Genomic DNA, 21,241 nt, shown 5'->3' on the forward strand with positions numbered 1-21,241 from the left:
GTTATGTGACTTGCCCAAGACTACGCAACTATACAGTAAGTGAGATAATGTACATTAGTGTGCAGCACAGAGCCTGGTGCATAACAAGCACTCAGTAAATGTCAACTGCAGTTGCTAGTGTTGATATTATTGTTGTTTCTATTATTCAGGTCTCTTTACCCTTCGTTCAGTGCTCTTTTTATCAGATACATAAAGAAACCACCCTACAGGCCCAGTCATTTCTTGCTATAAGAAAAATGATCATTCGAAGGAACCATCTCATTTCTTTCATAACTGAGAAGGTCCAAGCCTGGAGAAGTGCTATGTCTTGCCAATAACACAAGAAGCCAACACAACCGAGGAGCCTAAATTTGGGACTTGCCTGTGGAAGGAGAGGCCTGACCCTTCTGATCTTTCCACCCTTGACTAGTAATAGCACAGAGGAATTGTACACTGTGTACCAGGGATTGAATTCAGGCTCCAGCAACCCTCCTTACCCTCAAATCTCTGGGGAAGAATAATGTCCTGGAAATAGAAAATGACACTGGCATGGAGAAAATAAACTGTCCCACACTTGAAACTGGGAACAATGTATGGTCAAATGGGGAAAAAAAACAAAAAAGATTAAAGCAGTCTCCTACCTCACACCATATATAAAACATAAATTCTGTTGATTGATTACAAACTTGTGTATCAAAAATAAAATGATAAAATTCTTAGTAAAAATATAAATGAAAATCTTTTAGCCTTGGGATTGGGAAAGATTTCTTAAACAAGGCATAATAAGATTTGACTATTAAAATGATAAATAAATTGATCTTAAAAGAACTTCTGTTAGAAAAACTGCTCTTAAGCAAATGAAAAGGTAGGTTACAAGTATATAAATGAGAGGAGATATCCTTAATACATAAGATCAGCAAAATATGCATAAGAAGAATACATAAAATCCTGCAAATCAATAAGAGAAATACAATCAACCCAACAGAAAAATGAACAAAAGAATTGGACAGACCTATCACAGGCATGAAACACAAGTGGCAAAGAAACATAAGAAAAGATTTTCATCATCACTGGTGATCAAGGAAATGGAACTCAAGACAGTGAAGACTTAACCTCACACCTATGTCTTTGGTAAAACTTGAGAAGTGGGACAATACCCAGTGTTGAAGCGACTGGGATCCCTTATGCATCACTGATGGGAATGTAAACTGATGCAACCACCTTTGGAAAACAGGTTAGCACCATCTCTTGAAGTCAGGTATTCAGGTCCCTTATGACCAGGCAAATCTTCTAGTAGTTGTATACCCCAAAGAGACTCTTGGATATTTGCAACAAGAAGCATGTACAAAAATATTCTTAGTAGCAATGCTTACCATAGAGAAATACTGAAACAGTCCAAGTGCTTAAAATTACATAGTTTATTCACAATGAAGCCCTCCACAGTTGTCAAAACAAGGAACTCCAGCAACATGTAATATGGATGAATCTTAGTAAAATATTAAGTGAAAATAAAGTAAGTGTCCCCCCCTTCCACCAATTTACTCATGTTTCAATACTCTTTTCAGAAAGATAAAATAACCAAAGCACTAGATATATAGAGATGCAATAAAACTGCATAAAAAGGAAAGCAGAGAAATGATTAAAGAAGATTCTAGAATGTGGTCACCTTTGGTAAAGAAAGATAGAGCCACACAGTTATATGCCACTGATTGTTAAGTTTCTAGTTTTTGTTTTGGGTAGTGAGTGTATGAATGTTTAATTTATTGTTAACAATAACTAAATGAATATGCAAATAAACAAAAGCAGACCCCTGTGTGGACCAATGATGAGGTATATTATGACTCAAGTGCTGTGATGCCTCCAGTTCTGTACAAGTAAAGTCCTTTCTTTCTTTTCCCTGTTTGTAAGCAACTCTGGCCATTTAATCGTATGACTGCCAAGGTCCAAAGACCAGTTTCTGAAAGCTGGTGTCAATGGAACTCTAAGGAGAGTAGGCACATAAAGAAATAAATCATAGCCCTTATCCATAAGCAGCCCGCTCCATCAGCACAGACAGCCCCATAAACAGACAAACGAGACTACAGGATGTCAAGTATCACAATGGAAGTCTGCACTACGCACCGTGGGAGCCACTTCTCATGACCTGCACTGCTTTCCTTTCCCTCACTCAGGCTCCTGGAGTTGTGTTTCCAAATCCAGAGGCGTCAGCTGGAGGGCTACCTCTATCAGAATCTCCTTGGAGGACTGATACCATGCACATCACTCACTCCCTCACTCCATCTTCAGAGTCACAATCTTTGGCATAGGGTCCAGGATTCTGCAATTTTAATGAACTCCGCAGGTGCACCTAAGGTTTGAGAAATCACCCTCACAGAGGGTCTGTGCCTTGTTTTATCCCCTTTGTAAACCCTGATCATACTGAACTCTCTACCATCACATCTTCCCCTATTGGTCAGGTACCCTGGCAGCCACCCCACTTTTATAGCCCCTGGGGAAAGAGTTGGGGAAAGCTTCCTCAGAAAGGAAGGTGTGACAGAGGGGAAGGCTAGTGCCCCCTCTGCTTGAGGTTGAGACCTGCAGCCACAAGACATGTGTGTCCCAACAACCTCTCTTGAGCCAAAGTCCCAAGGAGAACCATTTTAGATAAGTTGTGGAGAAGGCCAAAAGCAAAGTCTTTCTTCCCTTTCCTAATTTGGTCCCTGGGACACAGTTCCAGATGCAACTTTGGAAAGAGGGAGGGGACTATTTTGAAACTGAAAGACTGGTTATATCTGACGCCACAAGGTACCACTAAATGAAAACTTTAAATTGCCACAGTACAATGTGAAGTGAAAACTCAAAAAGATTAGATTAAAAACAAACAAAAACTAGAAGCTGTATCATCTTTGCACGCTGAACTTGATGCAGAAATTTGCAAACTTGCGACTGTTGTGTCCCCACTACCTCCCAGGCTCAACCTACACTAGAGACTGAGTAAGTGCTGAATGGGGCAGACGTGACATGCCTACTTACTGAAGACTGGACATTTGGTTTGGGTCTTAAGGGGATGAGTAGCAGCTGCTGGTTAGTGGCTGGGGGTAGGGGAAGGCGCTGGGGAGGCAGAAGAACTCATCCTAGATAATATTTGCAAAGAATAGAAGTATGGAAGGCTGTGTACAATAGTGTACAATGCCAGGAGAGACAAGAAGCCCTCCACAAGACGAGCTCATGTCCTGGAGGAACAGGACTTGTTCTCTTACTGCCTTTTCCTTCTGAATGGTCTCAGAGCCCAGCCTGATGTGGACATTCCAAGCTCCAGGTGGCCTCCTAACACTACTGTTTGCTGCAGCTCTGCTCTGAAAAGTTATAGCAAAAGTTACAGCATCAAGAGTTCCATTTCCCACCCAGGCAAGGGTCCCTATACACAGCCGTCAGAGAGTTGCCCAGCATTTGAAACAGGGATAAGGAGTGGAGGATACAAGAAAAAAAATACCTTAGGAGGAACAGTGAGGCATGTCTCCTAATATGAAAAAGAAAGCGCTTTCAACAAGAAAATAGGCACTGTCTTCTCCTTTTTATTCATTCTGAGAATAAAGCATGGTATAGTAGAAAGAAGATGTGTTTTGTTATTCAAATGACTTGTGCCCTGAATCCAACTCTAATACTTACTACCTGTGAATGGCAGAGACAGCACTCATCAAATATTCCATGTGTATCCCATCACTTCCAGATTCCCTTGCAGCTAGGTTAGGAACTTGTGATGGGTTCTGGCCAAAGGACTGTGGATGCACTTGGTGGGTGTCACTTTCAGGCGGACATGGAGGCCATGGTACCAGCTAGAATAGCTTCAGAAGGGACAAAAGGTGCAGGGCCCCCCATCAGACTTTACAAAAGAGAGAAATAAACCTTTACATTGCTAAACCACTGAGATCTAGGGATGTATTTCCTACTGTGGCATCACATAGCCCGATACATGAATACCCTAATATACTGTGTAATATTTGGTCTCATTGGGATAAAAGTTACTTGATATTCCAGGCCTTCCCCATCTATAACATGGGAATAATAATACCTATGATATTAGGTTGTTGTGAGAATTTAATACATGTTTATGTCCTTTATAACACTTAATGCATAGCTAGCATGTAATAAATATAAGTCTTGCTCTAAAATGCTATTGATGGCATTATTATACTTGTGGCTATTACTGTTATGCAATAGATACAATAGATACTTTTAAGTACACAGCAAGTATGTAAAGTACTCTGCTGGGTAGTTTTACATATGTTATCCCATTTTTGTAGGTAAGAAACCAAGGTTCAGAGAGGTTACTTGTTCAAAGGAACACAGCTAGTAAGCGACCAGGCCAGGACCAGAAACAAGAATTACCTGAATCAAAAGTCTGTATTCTCATGGCAACAGTCTTACTCACATTCTTCAGATGTGGAATCCTGGAGGTTCAGAGATGTTACATAAGTTCACCAAGCACAGTAATAACTGTAGAGCAAGAGGACTCTCCTCTGCTCCCAGGCCAGTGCTGCAGGGATGTGCTGATTAGCAAAGATAAACCCCATGGCACTGGGCACAGCCACCTGTGCCCCCACCCCCCATGGGGAGCTGTGGGTATTGTGGGCAACAGATAAGAGGAAGGGGAAAGAAGGAAATTACATCCTGATAAAAGAAAAACTGGATGCTTTGTACTCAGAGAAGAGCTCCTCAATAAAGTTTCCAAAGAAAAACCTACTAGCTGAAAATAAACACCAGAAGAATTTCCAGATCTCTGTCGGCACTGTGTCTCTTGTCTCTGTCTCTCTCTGTCCCTTTCTGTCTCTTTATTCCCTTCTGTCTCACTTTCTGTCTGTCTCTCTCTCTCTGTTTCTCTTTGTCTCTCTCTGTCCTTTTGTTTTTTTCTTTCTGTCTCTCTCTCTTTTGGTCCCTGTCTCTCTCTGTTTCTCTATCTCTGTCTCTGTCTCTCCCTCTCCTCCTCCTCTGTTTGTTTTGGAAGTTGAGAAAAGCGAGCAATGTGGATCCTAAAGCAGTTTACACTGAACCAGATGGTTCATCTGATTAGCATCAGACTAAAAAGACACATTACTTAGAGATTAGGTTCTCATAGGGACAAATCTGTTCCAAAGGCACATAAGGTTTGCTTTTCTCGCAGACTCCCCCCAGAGCTTTCTCAGGGCATATCTATTCCTTTCTCCCATCACCACCAGCGGGCAAGTCTGAGCTTGACTTAGAGAAGATAGCAAATTAGTCTCCACAGATTTCTTAGTCTCCTCTCACTGAACCCTGAAATCATTCACACTGGGTGGGCCACTCCCTGTGCGACCTTGGCTGCTTGAGACTCTTAACTCCCTCACACCCCAGGCTAAAAGGCCATATTATGCCATTGAGTCCACACAATAACCCAATGATACCTGTTCTGTGGTTATTCCCACTTTTCAGATGAAGAAATTGAGATTTACAGGATTAAGTAATTATTAAGTAATTTACTCAAGATAATAGGTCTAGGAGAAGTTGAGATTAATTGCTTCCATGAAAGAAGAAAGGGGGGAAAGTGTGTGTGTGTGCTCACACGTGTGTGTGTGTGTGTGTGTGTGTGTGTGTGTGTGTGTTAAAAGAGTCCTACAGAACAAACCATCATAAAAGATGGCTGTCAAGTGTTCCAGACTGTGTAACTATGTTGAGGTCTACAGCAAGACAAACAATAAAACGAGAAAGCACAAACATCTCACTCTGACCTGTATTTCTTGTAGCATACATAGCACAGGACTTTCGCAAAAATAAAGGGAAATGAAATTAAGATTGGAAAGAAAAAACATTCAAAATCAGAATAGGAAGCACACATAGGCCAAGGCCTTTTTATTGAATAAGTTCTGTGTTTCTCAGAGATTGAGGATATACATGTAGCTTCCAGGGAAGGAAGGAAGCTTGGCTTCCATGCAACTGTCACATTTGAAGGGACCCTCTTATTGCAAGGAATTGGGAAGTCAGAACAGAAGCTAGGAAAATGGAAGGGGCAGCAGGAATAATAACCACAACACCCATAATAACAGCTATCACTTAGTATAGGACACTGTGCTGTGATAGGTACTTTAAATGCATTATTCACTTCATTAGCCACATGGTAGCCTTCTAACATAGACATGGTTATTATTTTTCCATTTCACAGATGAGCTTACTAAGGATCTGAGAGGTTAAGTAAATTGCCCATAATCACACAGCTAATAAGAAAATGAACTAGGAATTCAACCCAGGCCTAGTGATATACAAGAACGGTGCCCTTAACCAGTAAACCTTGTCTCTCCCCCCTCTCCGTAGGATCCTCCTGAAGATAGGCCAATAGGATAGTCTGCCAACATTTCAGAAAGTGCTTAAAAGCCTTCTGGCCCCTCTGCTTGATGTCAATACACATGTTTAAGGCTGTGAGTACAAGCTAATGTCACTGACAATACTCCAGGCAATTTGCACATCTGGCAGTTAAATGAGTGCAGGCTCAAAGCAAATCACATCCCTGAGGCACAGGACACTTCACAGGGAGAGCAACAGGAGGGATTTCATTTCAGCTCAAACTTGGCCAAGGAATCAAACTCACCTTATTTAAGGGTATAAAGGAGATACCCAAGAGCCAATGAGACCCAGCAAGCACGTATGAATTCAGATTGTACTAATTTGGAACCTGAGCACTTAAGAAGAGGCATAAGCTGATGTTTCCCTTTGGGGTTATTTTGGGAAGAGGGTTCACTTAGCAAATCAATAGTGGGAGACGAGTTACCTTTAAGCTGTGCATACTGCTTTCACATGTGAACCAATGATGGATAGACTAATTACACATTGCCTCCCCTTTGAAAGATGTCTCCAAAGAGTTCTCTGTCCACTATTTCTGGTCTCTGTAACTGTTTAAAGGGAAGAACTTTGCATTTCTTTTCCAACTGTGTACAACGCTGGGGCTGGCCTTCTGTCTGTTAATATTAATCAGAGGGTTTTTACCGAATCTGAAACTCAGAGACACAGCAGGACTGGTGGGTAGCAACTGTCCAGCCTGTGATTATGCTGACTCTTGGGGGCCACCACCAGCCCGGGAGATGTGACTCCAGTATAGGAGTTACTCCGACTTCCACCAGCCTGGAGTCGACACCACATGCCCAATCCAGGACGGTGCTGGCACTCCATCTGGCCTTGATGCTAAGCCGGGTCCCTGCAATGACGGCAGCTCTGAACAATGAGGGGAAGCCAAATAGCCCCACTCTCTGCTGCCTGTGCAGTGCAGCACCATATGTACCTGAAGTCGTCCTGGTCCCTAGGGTGGGACTCAATTCATCTCTACAGTCTCCACAGTGACACCTCCCGAAATCCAGGAAGAAACTGCCAGGGCAGAAAGGGGCAGGCATATTTCAAAGCTTTCAGAGTGAGGGCAACTCAGTCTGATGTGGAAGTCAGAACATGAAAACCACAGAATGTCCACTTAAAAAACCCAGTACACAACAGATGCAAGAAGACTTACCAGGATTAGTTTCTAATCACCTTGCCACAAAACACCTTGTACAAACAAACCATATATTTGTTGCATTCATCTGTTGTCACACATCTGTCTGAATGGTCAGGAAACCACAGACACAAATATAAAATCACAAGAACACTTTTCTTCCCATGCCCTTCTCCTACCCTTAACTCCAGGGACAGGAATTCAGAGAGCAATTTTGGATGCACTATGTTAACCAGGCATTGGGGGAAAAGAATATTTACAGTGAAGTGGCTGCTGAATATTTCTGTGATTACTAGGCAATTTACGTAAGTATTCAAGCCCAGCTCTCTGAATAAATTTCAGCTGGGTGAGGACAGATTCTCTGCCTTCTAAGACCTCTTGCTTCTTGCACAGTTTGCTTCTCATTTTATCACTGACACCAGTGTGGACACAGAGGAATTAAAAATTGGGAAGTGTTGGCCTTAGCATACAGAAAACAGTGCTGACCCTCATCCTCACAGATAGGATTGATATCAGAAATGTCAAATGTTGCTGGAGATGAGGTGAATGATGAACTGACTTCTAATCCTGCCTGGCCATATCCAGAGGTGTGGCCCTCTAGGTCACTGACCTTAAAAAACAGGGCACCCCAAGGCTGTTAGCAGTGGGGCACTGGTCAGAGGACTGGTGGTTACCAGAGATCAGTTTGGGGTGAGCAGAAGCTCCTGCCCAAAACTAGTGTCATTCCCTGCTCTTGAGAAAATACCATTAAGTGAAGAAAGGCAAACTACAGGACAGTTGGATATTACACTATTATTTGAGTAATAATAATAATAAAAGATCAGGGAAGAACGTATAGTATAAATGTGTCTGATCGCTTATACATGGAGTATCCCCGGAAGCAAACATAAGAAACTGGAACCATTGGTTGCCTTTGGAGAAGAGATCAGAGAGATTATGAAGAGGGTCTAGAGGAACTCTTTTCATGTGGTACCTTTTCATACCTTTGCATTTTGATCCATGTAAACACATTAGCTATTCAAAGGTAATTTACATTTTGCAAAACTAAAACAAAAACCCCTCTAATTTCTACTCCATCAGAATCTGAGATGGGTCACAGGAATCCGCATTGGCTCTCTAGTTTATTCTTACACTCTGGAAACTTTGAAAACTTCTCTGTTACAGGTTCTTTCTACCAAAAAAGAAACTTTACCTACTTCCTCTCAAGTTGAAGACATTCATACAAGTATAACCGTGTAGGGGAAAATCTCATGGCAGAATGACTTAAAGATATGACTCCAAATTTACCACCTCATTAAACTCTCTCAGGAGGAGGAAACAATGCAACCTAAGCTTTCCTAAAATCAATTTAGATTCCGATGGCTAAGTTGTCAGCTACTTCCTACTTTTTGCATTTATTCAGACTGAGGGAGTTGTTAGAGAAGAAACCTTTGAGTCACTGGGTAGGTTTCTCTGGCCTGTTGAGCACGTGGTTTATGGCACCACTCACCCAGCCAGGATGCTTTGCACTCACCTTGCTTTTTAAAGAGGTTGCTCTGGACTATCTCATTCATAGACTGGACTTTCTGCTTTTGGAGTTTCACAGGGGGGATGCAGGTGTAGAACTCATATAGGAGTTGGCTGAGGACAGGAAAAATAGGAATGCAGAAGACAAGTTAGATCAAGTTATATGTTTCCCACATCTTGGCACTTACAATCCACTCCCAGACTGCCAGCTCTGTGGAGGCAAAAACGACATATATCTTGCTTCCTTGGCCCCACAGTTCCCAGCAAAGCATCAGATTCATAGTAAGCTTTTATGTCATTGGTGTTAGTGTTGACTACTAATAGCATCCAAAGAGATGTGAAAACCTGAAAATGATACCAGTAACCCAGAGCCCTTATGTGTATCAGACACATGCTTTGCACTTTACATCCATTATTCTAGTTAAACCTCATGACTCTCTGAGATAGATACAATACTTATCCCAATTTACAAGTGGAAAAACTAAGGTTCAGAAAGGTTAACTAACTTTCCTAAGATTGCGTAGCTGGCGGTGGGGGGGGGGGGTGGGCATTGAAAAACAAGGATTTAAAACCAGGTTCTGATTTTGTTACCATAACATTTTATTTACTAATGTTTTATAGTTAGTAATGCTTTTTAAGTCTTAAGATCAGAAGGGTCCTTATTTTTTAAAAAAAGCTATGAAAAGTTGTGAGTCAGAACTAGTTTAGGACATGAAAAAGAAGATAGTTCTTCCCAGATAGAGTGAACACAAAGACACCGCTGAAACAGAATTATAGCCCCTGTCAGCTTTCCAAAATCATCTCATTGTGCTCATTCATTCTTTCAAGTACTTGTTAAGCATCTATTTAATGTGTGACAGACAGTGTGCAGAACAGTGGGGATACAGTAGGAACAAACTTGGTCCCAGTCGGCATGGAGCTTACATTCTGATGGAGGTCGACATTACAACACAGAAGCAAACGAATCAATACAAAGGGATACGTGCAATGAAGAAAATAAATAGGAGTTGCATCACAGAGTAATGGGGTAGGGGGTGGGGGAGAAATTTAATTTATTTACAATATTCAGAAGTAGCTTCTCTGAGAAGATAACATTTCATTTGAGACCAGAAGGATGAGAAGAAGCCAGCAGACATCTTGATACAAATTAAAAAAGGACATTAGTGAGAAAACCAATGAGATCCAAATAAAGCCTGGGATGCAGTGAATAGAATTACAATGATGGTAATTCCTCAGTGTTGATGGATATGCCATGGTTACGTAAAATTTGAACTTCTTAAGAGAAGTTCGGTGAAGGGCATGCTATCTTTGCAACTCTTTCCTAAATATGAAAGTATTTCAATAAAAAAAGTTTTTAAAATCATCTATATGTTATCTCGGAACTTAGGTGAATTTAGGAAAAAGAGGAAAGGACATACTGGTTCAGATGCCTCTATCCTAACAGCATGATCACCCTAAACTAGTGATCATCTCATGAGACAAGTGGGGTAAAGAAGGAGAAAGCAAACGGGAGCCTATCTCTATTATTCCTGTAAGATTGCTCCCCATTTGTAACTATCCGGCATAGAGAGCATAGACTGGGACCCCCAAATAACCTTCAAGTCCAAATGAAATTAAGACATTTACAGCAACTATCAGTTCTTTAATCTATATGTTTGCATGCTGTATCATTTGTGTCACCAAAGAAGGAAGTTTATTTTATGTTGGTGTTCACCAAAGTCTGGCAAAATAAAACCAGAATGTCAAAATCCCACAGTGGAGGCCCTATACCAAATTCCCACCATGTGTCCTCCCCACCCCAGCTCCAAGTGCCCATCTAGAACCCCCCCCCCCATAAAAGCACTCCTCCATTCCCGCTGAACCCCTGGCTTGCCATCAGAGCCCAGGAAAGCACATGGTGAGCTCTCACCTGAGTAACTTCGCATCAAAGACCGTTTCCACATCATGGAGTACAGATGGGATGTATTTCAAAGCTGCCACCTAGGTGGAAAGTGAAATAAACATAAGGGATGCCCACATCCAACAACTCCACATGGTGAGGAGGGTACTTCACAACGTGAGAGGGATCAAGAGAGAATGACCCTGAATCCTGGGCACTCCTACAGAGAGATACAAGACACTGTATGTAGACTGAAACATTAGCATGCACTTCTTTGATTACAAAAGTAAGGCACAAGTTCTTCTATCTTCAAGGAGGAAGTAATGTATACAATGATCACAGACTTTGAAGTTAGACACCTGCTGTCAAATCCTGGTTCTACTCCTAGTAACCATGTGGTCGTGGACAAAACTTAACCTCTCTGATGTCTCAATGTCCTTATCTGTAAAATAGGGAAAACAGTACCTATTTTGCAGGATTGGAAAAATTAAAAATAATATACATGAGGCATCCAACAGAGAGCCAGCATACTTATTTTGGAGACTGTTAAGTGGTAACTTCTATTATTATTGGAAGATAGTGTGTTTGAATTGTATTGTTGGTGGCAAGGACAGCTTGGACTAAGTTATTCATATTTTCTCACCGTGGCCAATTTGTGAATAATGGTGGGAATGTTTTGGTCCACTAGCTGGGTTAGCATACTAGCTGTGCACTGCTTGTTACCTGTTTCTTTCCTCGGTGCAAGTTAACTGATGCCGCCAGAGGTATGAGACACACCCCCAGCCCCCCACATAGCAGCATCCTTTGCTAAGCAGCAGAGAAGACTGCAGTTTCTACAGAGGAGTTTTAAGTCACATGGATGGAAAACAACACTGAAGAATCTAGTGGAAGGATGCATTTTAAACTTTTCTTTTTATTTTTCTTTATATTCTAAGTGTACTATAGTTAACATGTATCACCCTCTAATGATCAGACCAAAATAAAAATACTGAAAATTCCTTTCTTAAAGAAAATCTTACTTCTAACCATATATAGCTGAGTTTCTTAGTTAACATAAATAATAATTATGACTATTCATTCTCGGAGAACTTTGACTGGGGCAGGCACTGAACACCTGACAGACTATCTTCTTAAACCTTATGTCAGACCTACAGGAGAAATACTATTTTCATAGATAAGGAACCTCTGGTGCACCAAGATTAAAGAGCCAAAAGTCACAAAGTTAGCAAGTAGGAGAGCCACGATTCAAACTCAGGCAGGCTGCGTGGATAGCCACCCCTCAGAAGCCTTAAGCTACGTGCCCACCTCACTCAAACAGCAATTGTCTCTCTCTATGCCTTCATCCTTTCATTTGTTCTCATTGTTTATGATTTTAAAAAGTCAGCAATATAAGTGCAATGTACAAAAACATCACACAGGATAAAGTAAAGTATTAAGGTGAAGAGTGTCACTGAAGTCCCACATCTCCATCTCAGCCCAAATCCTTATTCCCCAGAGGGGCCACCGTCAACACTGTGGTGAGTTTCCTTCTTGACTGTTTTCTATGCAAGAATGTGCACAGGTGCACGCACACGTGTGTGTGTGTATGTGTGTGTGTGTGTGTGTGTGTGTGTGCTTGATTTATACAGTTCTGCACCTTGTTTTTTGCAGTGAGCCATCTAGCACTGATATCTTTGCATGCTATCACATAGACAGCACACCCTTCATATCCAACCACTAGTTAGCAATGCCCTTATGGGCACATGGTACCTTCTCTAACCCCTTTCCTACTAATGGAGTTCACACTAGTTTCAGTTTTTCTTTATTATAAAATATGTAGTAAGAAAACAGTTAGTATATACAATTGTGTACCTGTGAGAATCCCTACAGGAGGGACTGCTCAAAGATGAATTAGTGCATCAAAATGTATATATATAAATAAATATAGAATATATTTATAATATATTATATGTATTTATATATTATAAATGTATTCTATATAAATACATATAATATATAATAAATATAGAATATATATATTCTATTATAGAATTCTATATTATATATTCTATAATATATAATTCTATATTATATTCTATATATTCTATATAATTCTATATTATATTCTATATAGAATTCTATATTATATATTCTATAATATATTTTATTATAGAATAAATATATTCTATATTTATTATATATTATATAAATTATATTATTTATATGTTTGTATATTATATATTTATTTATATATTATAAATATATCATATATATTTTTATATATAGGAAATATTGTCATATTACATTAGAAAGAAGTGATAACCAATTTCCTTTTACTCCTTTCCCTATGCTAACACTGGTATACAAATCTTTTTAGTTTTGTCAATGTGATGTATAATCTGCAACTAATTTACAAATCTTTGGTTTCTAGTGCATTGGGCACCTTTTGTATATTTATTGAACATCTGTCTTTACTAACTTGCTTGTTCATATCCTCTCCTCATTTCCCTTTTGGGTGATTTATTTTCTTATTGGTTCGTGGAATTCTTTATGTATCACTAAAATTAGCCACTTTGCAGTAAAAAAAACATTGGAAGAATTTCCTTTTGCTTGTCCTATTTGGTGCTTGTCTTTCAGCTTTGTTTATCAGAGCTTTCATTGCACAGAAGGACTTTAATCTGTATGTTGTCAGATTTGTCAGACTTTTTCTTTATAGTTATTTGATCTTGTGTCTAGGAATTCATTTTTTATTCTTTCAAATCAAGATGACAAGAGATAACAAGATTCTAAAGCTGATGCTCTATTGGGACACTCTTGTTCCACAGGATGGTGTTGGGTATTCTGTGAGGGGAAAAAGGACTTGCAATAAAATAATTTGGGGGAAACTTTGGTTTAGGCAAAAATAAACCAGTGAGCTTTCTTTTTTGTTTTAATTGCAGAACTTTTCAGAATTGTGATATGCTAAGACACACTATAACATCCTTCCAGGCAGTTACAGTGTCTAGCACATTCCAACCTCGTTGGTCAAGGCCATTTTTGTCAGGAAACCCCAAGCAGACGTGGCAAAAACAGATGCCTGAAGGGCTGGGAGAGCAAAAGAAAGAAGTGAAATGGAATGAGTCTGGGCCAGTGGGAAGTAATGAAGTGTGTGGAACCCACGTTCTCTCTAAAGAATAAGTTGTTCTGGTTCACCTCTTTTAACACAATGCTAGCCAAATCAAACACATGGGCAGGCTGCGCTCCCCCCACCATGGGCAGCTTGTTTACAATGTCTAAATTCTAAAGAGATGCCCTGTGCTGAGGCGCATGCTCTGATAAAGGCTGGTTCAAGCACTCCTAGCAAACTGTCCTTCCATTCACTCTTAGGCTAAAGAACACAGAGCTCTGGGCCCGCAGGGGCCTGGACAGGAACCCCAGCACTCCACCTAGCCCCTGCATGCACCAAGGCCCACTTCTTCATGCCCTGAGCCTCAGCATCTTCATGTGGGATAAAAGGGAAATGACGTGAAATAACGTATATCATGTACCTATTGCAATTTCCAGCACACAGTAGGCCCCCAAAAGTGTACGTGCTGAATTTCACCTTATTTCATCCCTCAAACCCCTGCCCTCATTCCCCAGCACCTGGACAAAGTATAATATGTACTCATCATAATTAAGACCAAAGTGAGAGGACAGAAACAGAAATAGAACCCTCAGCAAGTTGAGAAAGCCAAGACCTCAGTGCCGGCAGCAAGCTATTGGCTTTCAAGGGCTGCATATTGTTCCAGGGCTTTGAAGTGATGCTGTAGAATTGCAGTCACCAGAAGTTTACACTGACACACATAAACACTTCAGCTATTAGGAAGGAGAAGTTGGACAGGGCTGGAACAAGGACTGTTTCAGAAGGAGCCAATCTTCCCAGCTTCTCAGCTCTGGGCTGGCAATAAAGTAAAACAAACTAAGTAGCTGTCGCCCTGAGACTCAGAGGGTGTTATCAACTCAACTGGAGAGTATCAAACTTCCATCTGGTCCAGGCGGCCTCACAGAGAAGCAGCAGGCCTGTGGTTTCCTTTTCCAAGGAGGGCAGCTCATCTCTGACCCAGGAAGTTTGCAGCACTGGCCGCAGGGCTCCTGTCCATAGTTCTCCCCTTCACATGGCTCTTACACACATGAATGGAGTAATAGCAGGTGGGTGCAGCAGGGGCAACGACCAAGCTCCCCCAGAAGGCAGAACAGCTCAGCCGTAAGATCCTCTGGAGACCTCCATTTGTTGCATGTTTCTAAAGCCTGGAAACCAGAAACAGCTTGGCATTCTAGACCCACTGGCCTCTTGGGAACTATGTTACTTTGTTGGCATAATTTGCACTCCCATTAATACTACTATTATACATAAAATAATATTGCCATGTTGTTACGTTTATTCCATAGTATATATTCCTGTATTGCATATAATATTTAAGAAAAACATATACAGACAAGTTTATGTGAGTGTATGTATATAAATGTGTATAACAGTCTTAAAATAACAACCATTACTAGAAACTTTAAACGCGTTAAATACTTTACATGCATGATCTCACTGCACTTTACAACTACTCTGGGAATAGATACTGTCATCCCATTTTACCAGTGAGTAAACTATGGCAGAGAGAGGTTAAATAATTTGCCAGAAGCCACACAGCTACCATGCAGCATAGAAAGAATATGTACCTGATTCTGCCCAGCTGGCCAGTGTGTTTTGCTACCACTCACCCTGCTGTAAGGAAAGGCTTCCATGTTAGAAGATGAGGAGGTTTTGATGGGGGAGAGAAGGATGATTTGGGAAAGGAAGCAGAGAAGCGACATCCTTTTTATAAGGATATATCAGGGGTTGTAAGAACAGAGACCAGGAAAACATTTGCCAACTTAATAATTAGTTTACCATGTGGCACTAAGTGGTCTTCTAGATTAGTCACGAACTCTGGACCCCTCTCAAAGGCTATCAAAGGCTAGTATCAGCCTCGAGAAGACAGCCAGGTCCAAACCAAACAGTAGTGGTTTCACTGACCCAGGGAGAAGTCATGGGAGGTCACTTGAGATGATTATTATCCAGATGGACTTCTCTAGAATTGACAATCCTGGGCTGCTAGGAAACAGCAAGTATTTAAAAATAACAACAAAAATCAAAACCAAAGAGCTACACTCCCTCAAAATCAATGTGGATTTTCTTTTTGAGTGTTTCCTCCAAATGGAGGAAGATTGAACTGCACCGATGCCAGTAGACAGAATTTTAGCCAAAAAGAGCACACCTTGCAGTGATGCAAGATCATACGAGAGCACTGGACCTCTTCCTCACTCAAGAACACAGACAGTATTTCCAACCCACCAATATTCAGTCCTGTAATTTTTGCCAAGCGATGGATGGTTAAGGTCCATGGAAACTGGACAATGTCACAGAAATTCACCACAGCATGACCACAAGAAGACAGCTTCCCTAGAGATGCAGAGCTGTCCCTAAGGAAAGTACATGCAGCTCTCTCAGGACAGTCAGCCTCCTCACCAATATTTCAGGGAAAGAGAAGGAAATAGGGACCAACACATTCCAGAATACATGAGTCTCCATGCTTTCCATGATGCAACATTATGCTGGCCCCCAAAGCTTGGTGGGAACAGGGGAGTTCAGTGTTTACAAATGGCTGGCTGAAGAGTGAGATTGTCTGAGTCAAGTCCCTGTGGACCACTTTTATCTGTGTGGCCTTGGGGAAGTTAACTCTGTGTTCTAGTTTCCTCACCAGGAGAATGGAGGAATAAAGTTACCTAATTTAGAAGCCGATGTGAAGATTAAATATTAGTTATCCATATTACTACAACAGCCTCACTGGAACAAAATTTCATCCTCCCCACCACTGAATCCATTGTCCTCAAATATTACGCGTAAGTATGGGGTATACAATTGGGAAGGGACAAGTTAAATAATAAGTCTTGTTTCTCCTACTTTGGGAATTTAGCCTACATCTGTAGGCCACTTCACAAGAATGGACCACTTTCTTCCCTTAGTTCAGGCATTTGAACATTTTACACTAATAAACAATGAAAAGAGAGGAAAGAAAAATGTATTCTTAATTAGCTTGCCTTCATGTCTGTGGACCAAACATCTATCCATCTTTACTATTGTTTACTGTCGCTTACTGCTTATCTACTTGGCATTTTGCAGGAAGACTTGGGTCTTTCATGAAACTATGCTTTGTTCGGTGGTGATTAGGAACTCAAACTCTGAACTTACACAGTCTGGATTCAAATCCCAGACCTGCCCCTTCTTAGTTGTGGTTAAGTTATTCAACCTCACTAAGACTCCATTTCCTCATCTGTAAAGTAGAGATAAGAAGAGTATTTGCCTACTAAGGTTGTTGTTATAAAAATCAAATGAGCTAACAATATATGTAAAGCTCTCAGCTTAGTATGTGATACATAATAAATGTGAAAATACAAAACAGTGGAAGCTTGTATTCACTCTTTCATTCATTTAGCCAAAAGAATATTCGAGTACCTACTAAGTGGCAGCTGCTGGTTCAGATACTGGGGATACAAAAGAGAGAGCTACCCTGCCCTTTTGGACACTCTAGTGGCATTATTAGTATGCATGACAATCATAGTTGCCACGGGAGAGTACCATTCAATATGAGCTGTTCATTTATTTTCACTTGCACCATCAAATTGGAGCATTATGATGAATCCTGGACCTGAAGGAGAATGGAACAAATGGGTCTACATAATGTCAACAAATGCCCTTTCCTCATAGTTAAGCTATATCCAATTCACTCGTGTCTGATTTTGATCCTCTCCACCTACCATCAGTTTTATCGACAGTGCTCACAAGGCTGGCACACATAGGGGCTTGTAAGCTTATGGCCTGTTACTGAAAACACATGGAGCAGTGCCTGGGTGGCTCAGTCAGTTAAGCACCCGACTTTGGCTCAAGTCATGATCTCGTCGTCCAGGGGTTCGAGCCCTGTGTTGGGCTCTTCTTGTAACAGCTCAGAGCCTGGAGCCTGCTTCAGATTATGTGCCTCCCTCTCTCTCTCTCTCTCTCTCTCTCTCTCTCTCTCTCTCTCTGCACCTCCCCTGCTCGTGCTCTGTTTCTCTCTGTCTCTCTCAAAAATAAATATTAAAAAAAAAAAAATATGTGGAAACTCCCATCCTAATCCATGCCTTGTGGTAGAGAAAACATTAACTTTGGAATCAAGAGACCTGGGAAGATTCAAATCCTAGCTCCATCACTGTGGATAGGTATAATTTGGGATGAATTATTTAACTTTTGAGCCTCCCGTGGACACCAAAGACAGTGATTCCTTGCAGATCTCTGGCAGGATGAAAAACACTGTATGTGAAGAGCCCAGCTTCATGCCTGGCACATGGTAGGTACTCCACCAAAGGAAGGTATTTTTAATGATCTTCTACCTTCTTTGAATGGCTGGTTTTAAATTCTCCATAGTTTAGGGTTAGCTGCTGCCATGCCAACTCTGAACAATAAGGAAAACTACAGGAAGCAATTCACAAAAGCCAGATGAGTCTTAGAAATGAGAAATAACTTGATTAGGTCCCAGGACCCACAATGGACAAAGCTGAGATTGAACCAGACCTGCTCTATGCTAAATTAAAGCGGACTTGAATGACGGCTTCCACCATAAGCTGCTATTTGTCTGGAAGTGTAAAGTTGGAACCAGGAATGGTACTCCTTGGCATTCTCACTCTACCCTCTCACTCAAAATTTATGGAAGCCACTACTAATCGATCACAGAACTCTTTCCCACCATACCCCATGCAGGCTTGGAATCAGGACTCCAGCCATCCTTGTACTATTTGTCATTTCTTTCTTTCCTATAGAGTCAGTTCATGTGGGTTTATTCTCCCTGAAATTTATATCTATGTTTCTTGATCTATCTGAATAACCAAATGTCCTAAAACTGTTCAGCTTCATATGACAAGGTGAGGAATATAAATATCCCCTTCCACTCCAGGAAAATGTTCCAAAATCTTCTGGTTTATGGTGAGGTATAAATGGCTAAAAACAATCCATTTAAATTGAAATGTGTAATAGGCTCTATATTTCTTGCTTTATATATATTTCTTTATTTAATCCTCTTAACGTTTCCTCTAAATTAGACATTAGGCCTTCCATTTTATAAAAGAATAAACAGAGGCCCGAAATTCCACCCAGGTCTCTCTGGCATGAAATCCAAAACTCTTTCTCCTGTGGCAAATGTCAAAGTCCAAGAAGATTCTTCATATGGAGTTTGTTAACATTAAGTAAACTTGACCCCTCTCCCCTCATTAGCCCACACTTCACATCCTAAAACAGCATTAAATCTTCAAAGGTTACTGCCTTCCATATTTATATATGGCTACATACTTCTTTGATAACTTTTCAATAGCCATAGAAATACGTTAGAAATTGTCATTGATTTTATGTAAATCCTGGAAGCTATATTTGACCCTTAGAGCAAATTAAAAAAGAGATGAAGCCCGTTTTGATGGCTCTGGGGTGGAAACCCATGAGGAGAAACCAGCAAAACCTGGCCCAAATCCTGGGGGAAATAAGGCTTTTTTTTTTTTTTTAGTGTTTTTAGTGTTTATTTATTTATTTTGAGAGAGAGAAAGAGAAAGAGCATTGTGCACTTGTTGGAGAGAGGCAGAGAGAGAGGAGCTGTCAATGCAGAGCCCTATGCAGGGCTCAATCTCACAAACCATGAGATGAGATCTGAGCCAAAATCAAGAGTTGGACACTTAATAGACTGAGCCACCTAGGTGCCCCAAATAAGGCATTGCTAACATAACTTCCCAGACAGTAAGAACTTGGATAAAAAGACTTATGCCCAGACCATAATAATCACATTAGTTCCTTGCATTTGCATAGGATTTTATAATCTGCTCTTTCATAGCTGGTGTTTTTTGATCCTCACACAGTGAAGTCTTACAGATGAGGAAACAGACAGTGAGAGGTTAAATGACCAGCATAAAGTCATACAGCTGAGCAGGAACACTCTTGTTGACCCACGTCTCCTCAGTGCCATAGATACTCGCTGGTTCCTCTTTGCTTTGTAGCTTCCTTTCTTTCTCCTCCTTTCTTTCTGTCTCCTCTTTGTTCCTTCCCCCAAGATACACGTAGTTCATCACTGGAAAATAGGTGCTGACATTAGGAGTGGCTCCATGATAGCTGACTCCCTGTGTCTTTCTCAAGGCCAGTGGTCTATCTCTTTCCTGGCACCTCTACTCTCTGGGGCATCTGCTCCTTTCTCTCCCCAAACAACTGGCTTCCTTCATTTGTCCCTCACTTCTGCTTCCTCATACTTTAGCTTCCTTAGAGCTATGTCCACCCTGACTCGATGCTATAGCCTCTCTTATTGCAACCAGTCAAACCCAGCCCTCAGGAAACATCCTAACACTGTGTGGCCTCCCACTGGGAGCTCGGCTGCTTCTAATATGTTATAGGCAGGGTGACAGGCTCCAGTTCTTATCACATTTCTTTATGCTGTCCCCTGCTCTTGTTATCCTCTTTTTTGTAAAATGACGGAGGTTTGAAAAATCATGAGGGAAGACTTAAAAAAAAAAAAAACAGCAAAAGGGAAGGGAAGGTAAAAACTCTAAGACTCATCTCCAGTCATATCCTCAGTAGGTGCTAAAGGTATAGCGTAAAGAACAGTGTAATGGAGCAGCTCAGAGCATGGTCTTCAGAGCCAGGCAGGAGGAGATCTGAACACCAGCCATACCCCTGACTACCATGGAGCCTGAGGAAGTGGTATCGACTCTAAGCTTCAGTTTCCACATCTATGACATTGAGATTTTCACACTTATCCCAGGAGTCATTCATTCAACAGGTATTTATTAAGCATCAACTATGTACTAGGACTGTTCAGGTACTAAGGATACATTGGTGAACTAGACTAGACAAAGCTTCCCACTATACACACACGCACATGCGTGTGCATGCGTGCACGCGCGCGCGCGCGCACACACACACACACACACACACACACACACAGAGTTCCCTAACATCTGTTCAATCAAAAGAAGCCATTAGCAGAGTGATTCCTGAACTTTGGTTGACACCAGTGAGCTATTTAAACTCCCATTTGCCCTGATCACACTCCATACTGATTAAATTAGATTGTCTGGTGGTGGTGACTAGGCATCAGAATTTATTAAAGATCCCCAAGACTCCTGGGTGGCTCAGTCAGTTAAGCATCCGACTCTTGGTTTCAGCTCAGGTCATGATATCTCACTGTTTCATGAGTTCAAGCCCCATGTCAGGCTCTGTACTGTCAGCATGGAGCTTGCTTGGGATTCTCTCTCCCCCCCTCCTCCATTCAAGCAATCTCTCTCAAATAAATAAATAAATAAATAAACAAACAAACAAATAAACAAATATTAAAAAATAATTTAAAGATCTCCAAGACATTCGAATGTGCAAA

The 21,241-nt window shown here is 41.0% G+C and overlaps 1 protein-coding gene across 1 annotated transcript in view; it reads right to left on the bottom strand.

The window, feature by feature from the left end:
* Positions 1 to 21,241, bottom strand: part of DOCK2 (dedicator of cytokinesis 2) — a 414,832-nt gene that overhangs the window by 286,862 nt on the left and 106,729 nt on the right. Inside the window, exons 24-25 of the mRNA XM_043596180.1 lie at positions 10,863 to 10,933; positions 8,961 to 9,067 (exon numbers count right to left, since the gene is read on the bottom strand). Of these exons, the coding sequence (XP_043452115.1) occupies positions 8,961 to 9,067; positions 10,863 to 10,933 (178 nt within the window). The remainder of the gene's footprint in view (positions 1 to 8,960; positions 9,068 to 10,862; positions 10,934 to 21,241) is intronic.

Source organism: Prionailurus bengalensis, chromosome A1, assembly GCF_016509475.1.
Source record: "Prionailurus bengalensis isolate Pbe53 chromosome A1, Fcat_Pben_1.1_paternal_pri, whole genome shotgun sequence".
In the NCBI taxonomy this organism is placed as follows: Eukaryota; Metazoa; Chordata; class Mammalia; order Carnivora; family Felidae; genus Prionailurus; species Prionailurus bengalensis.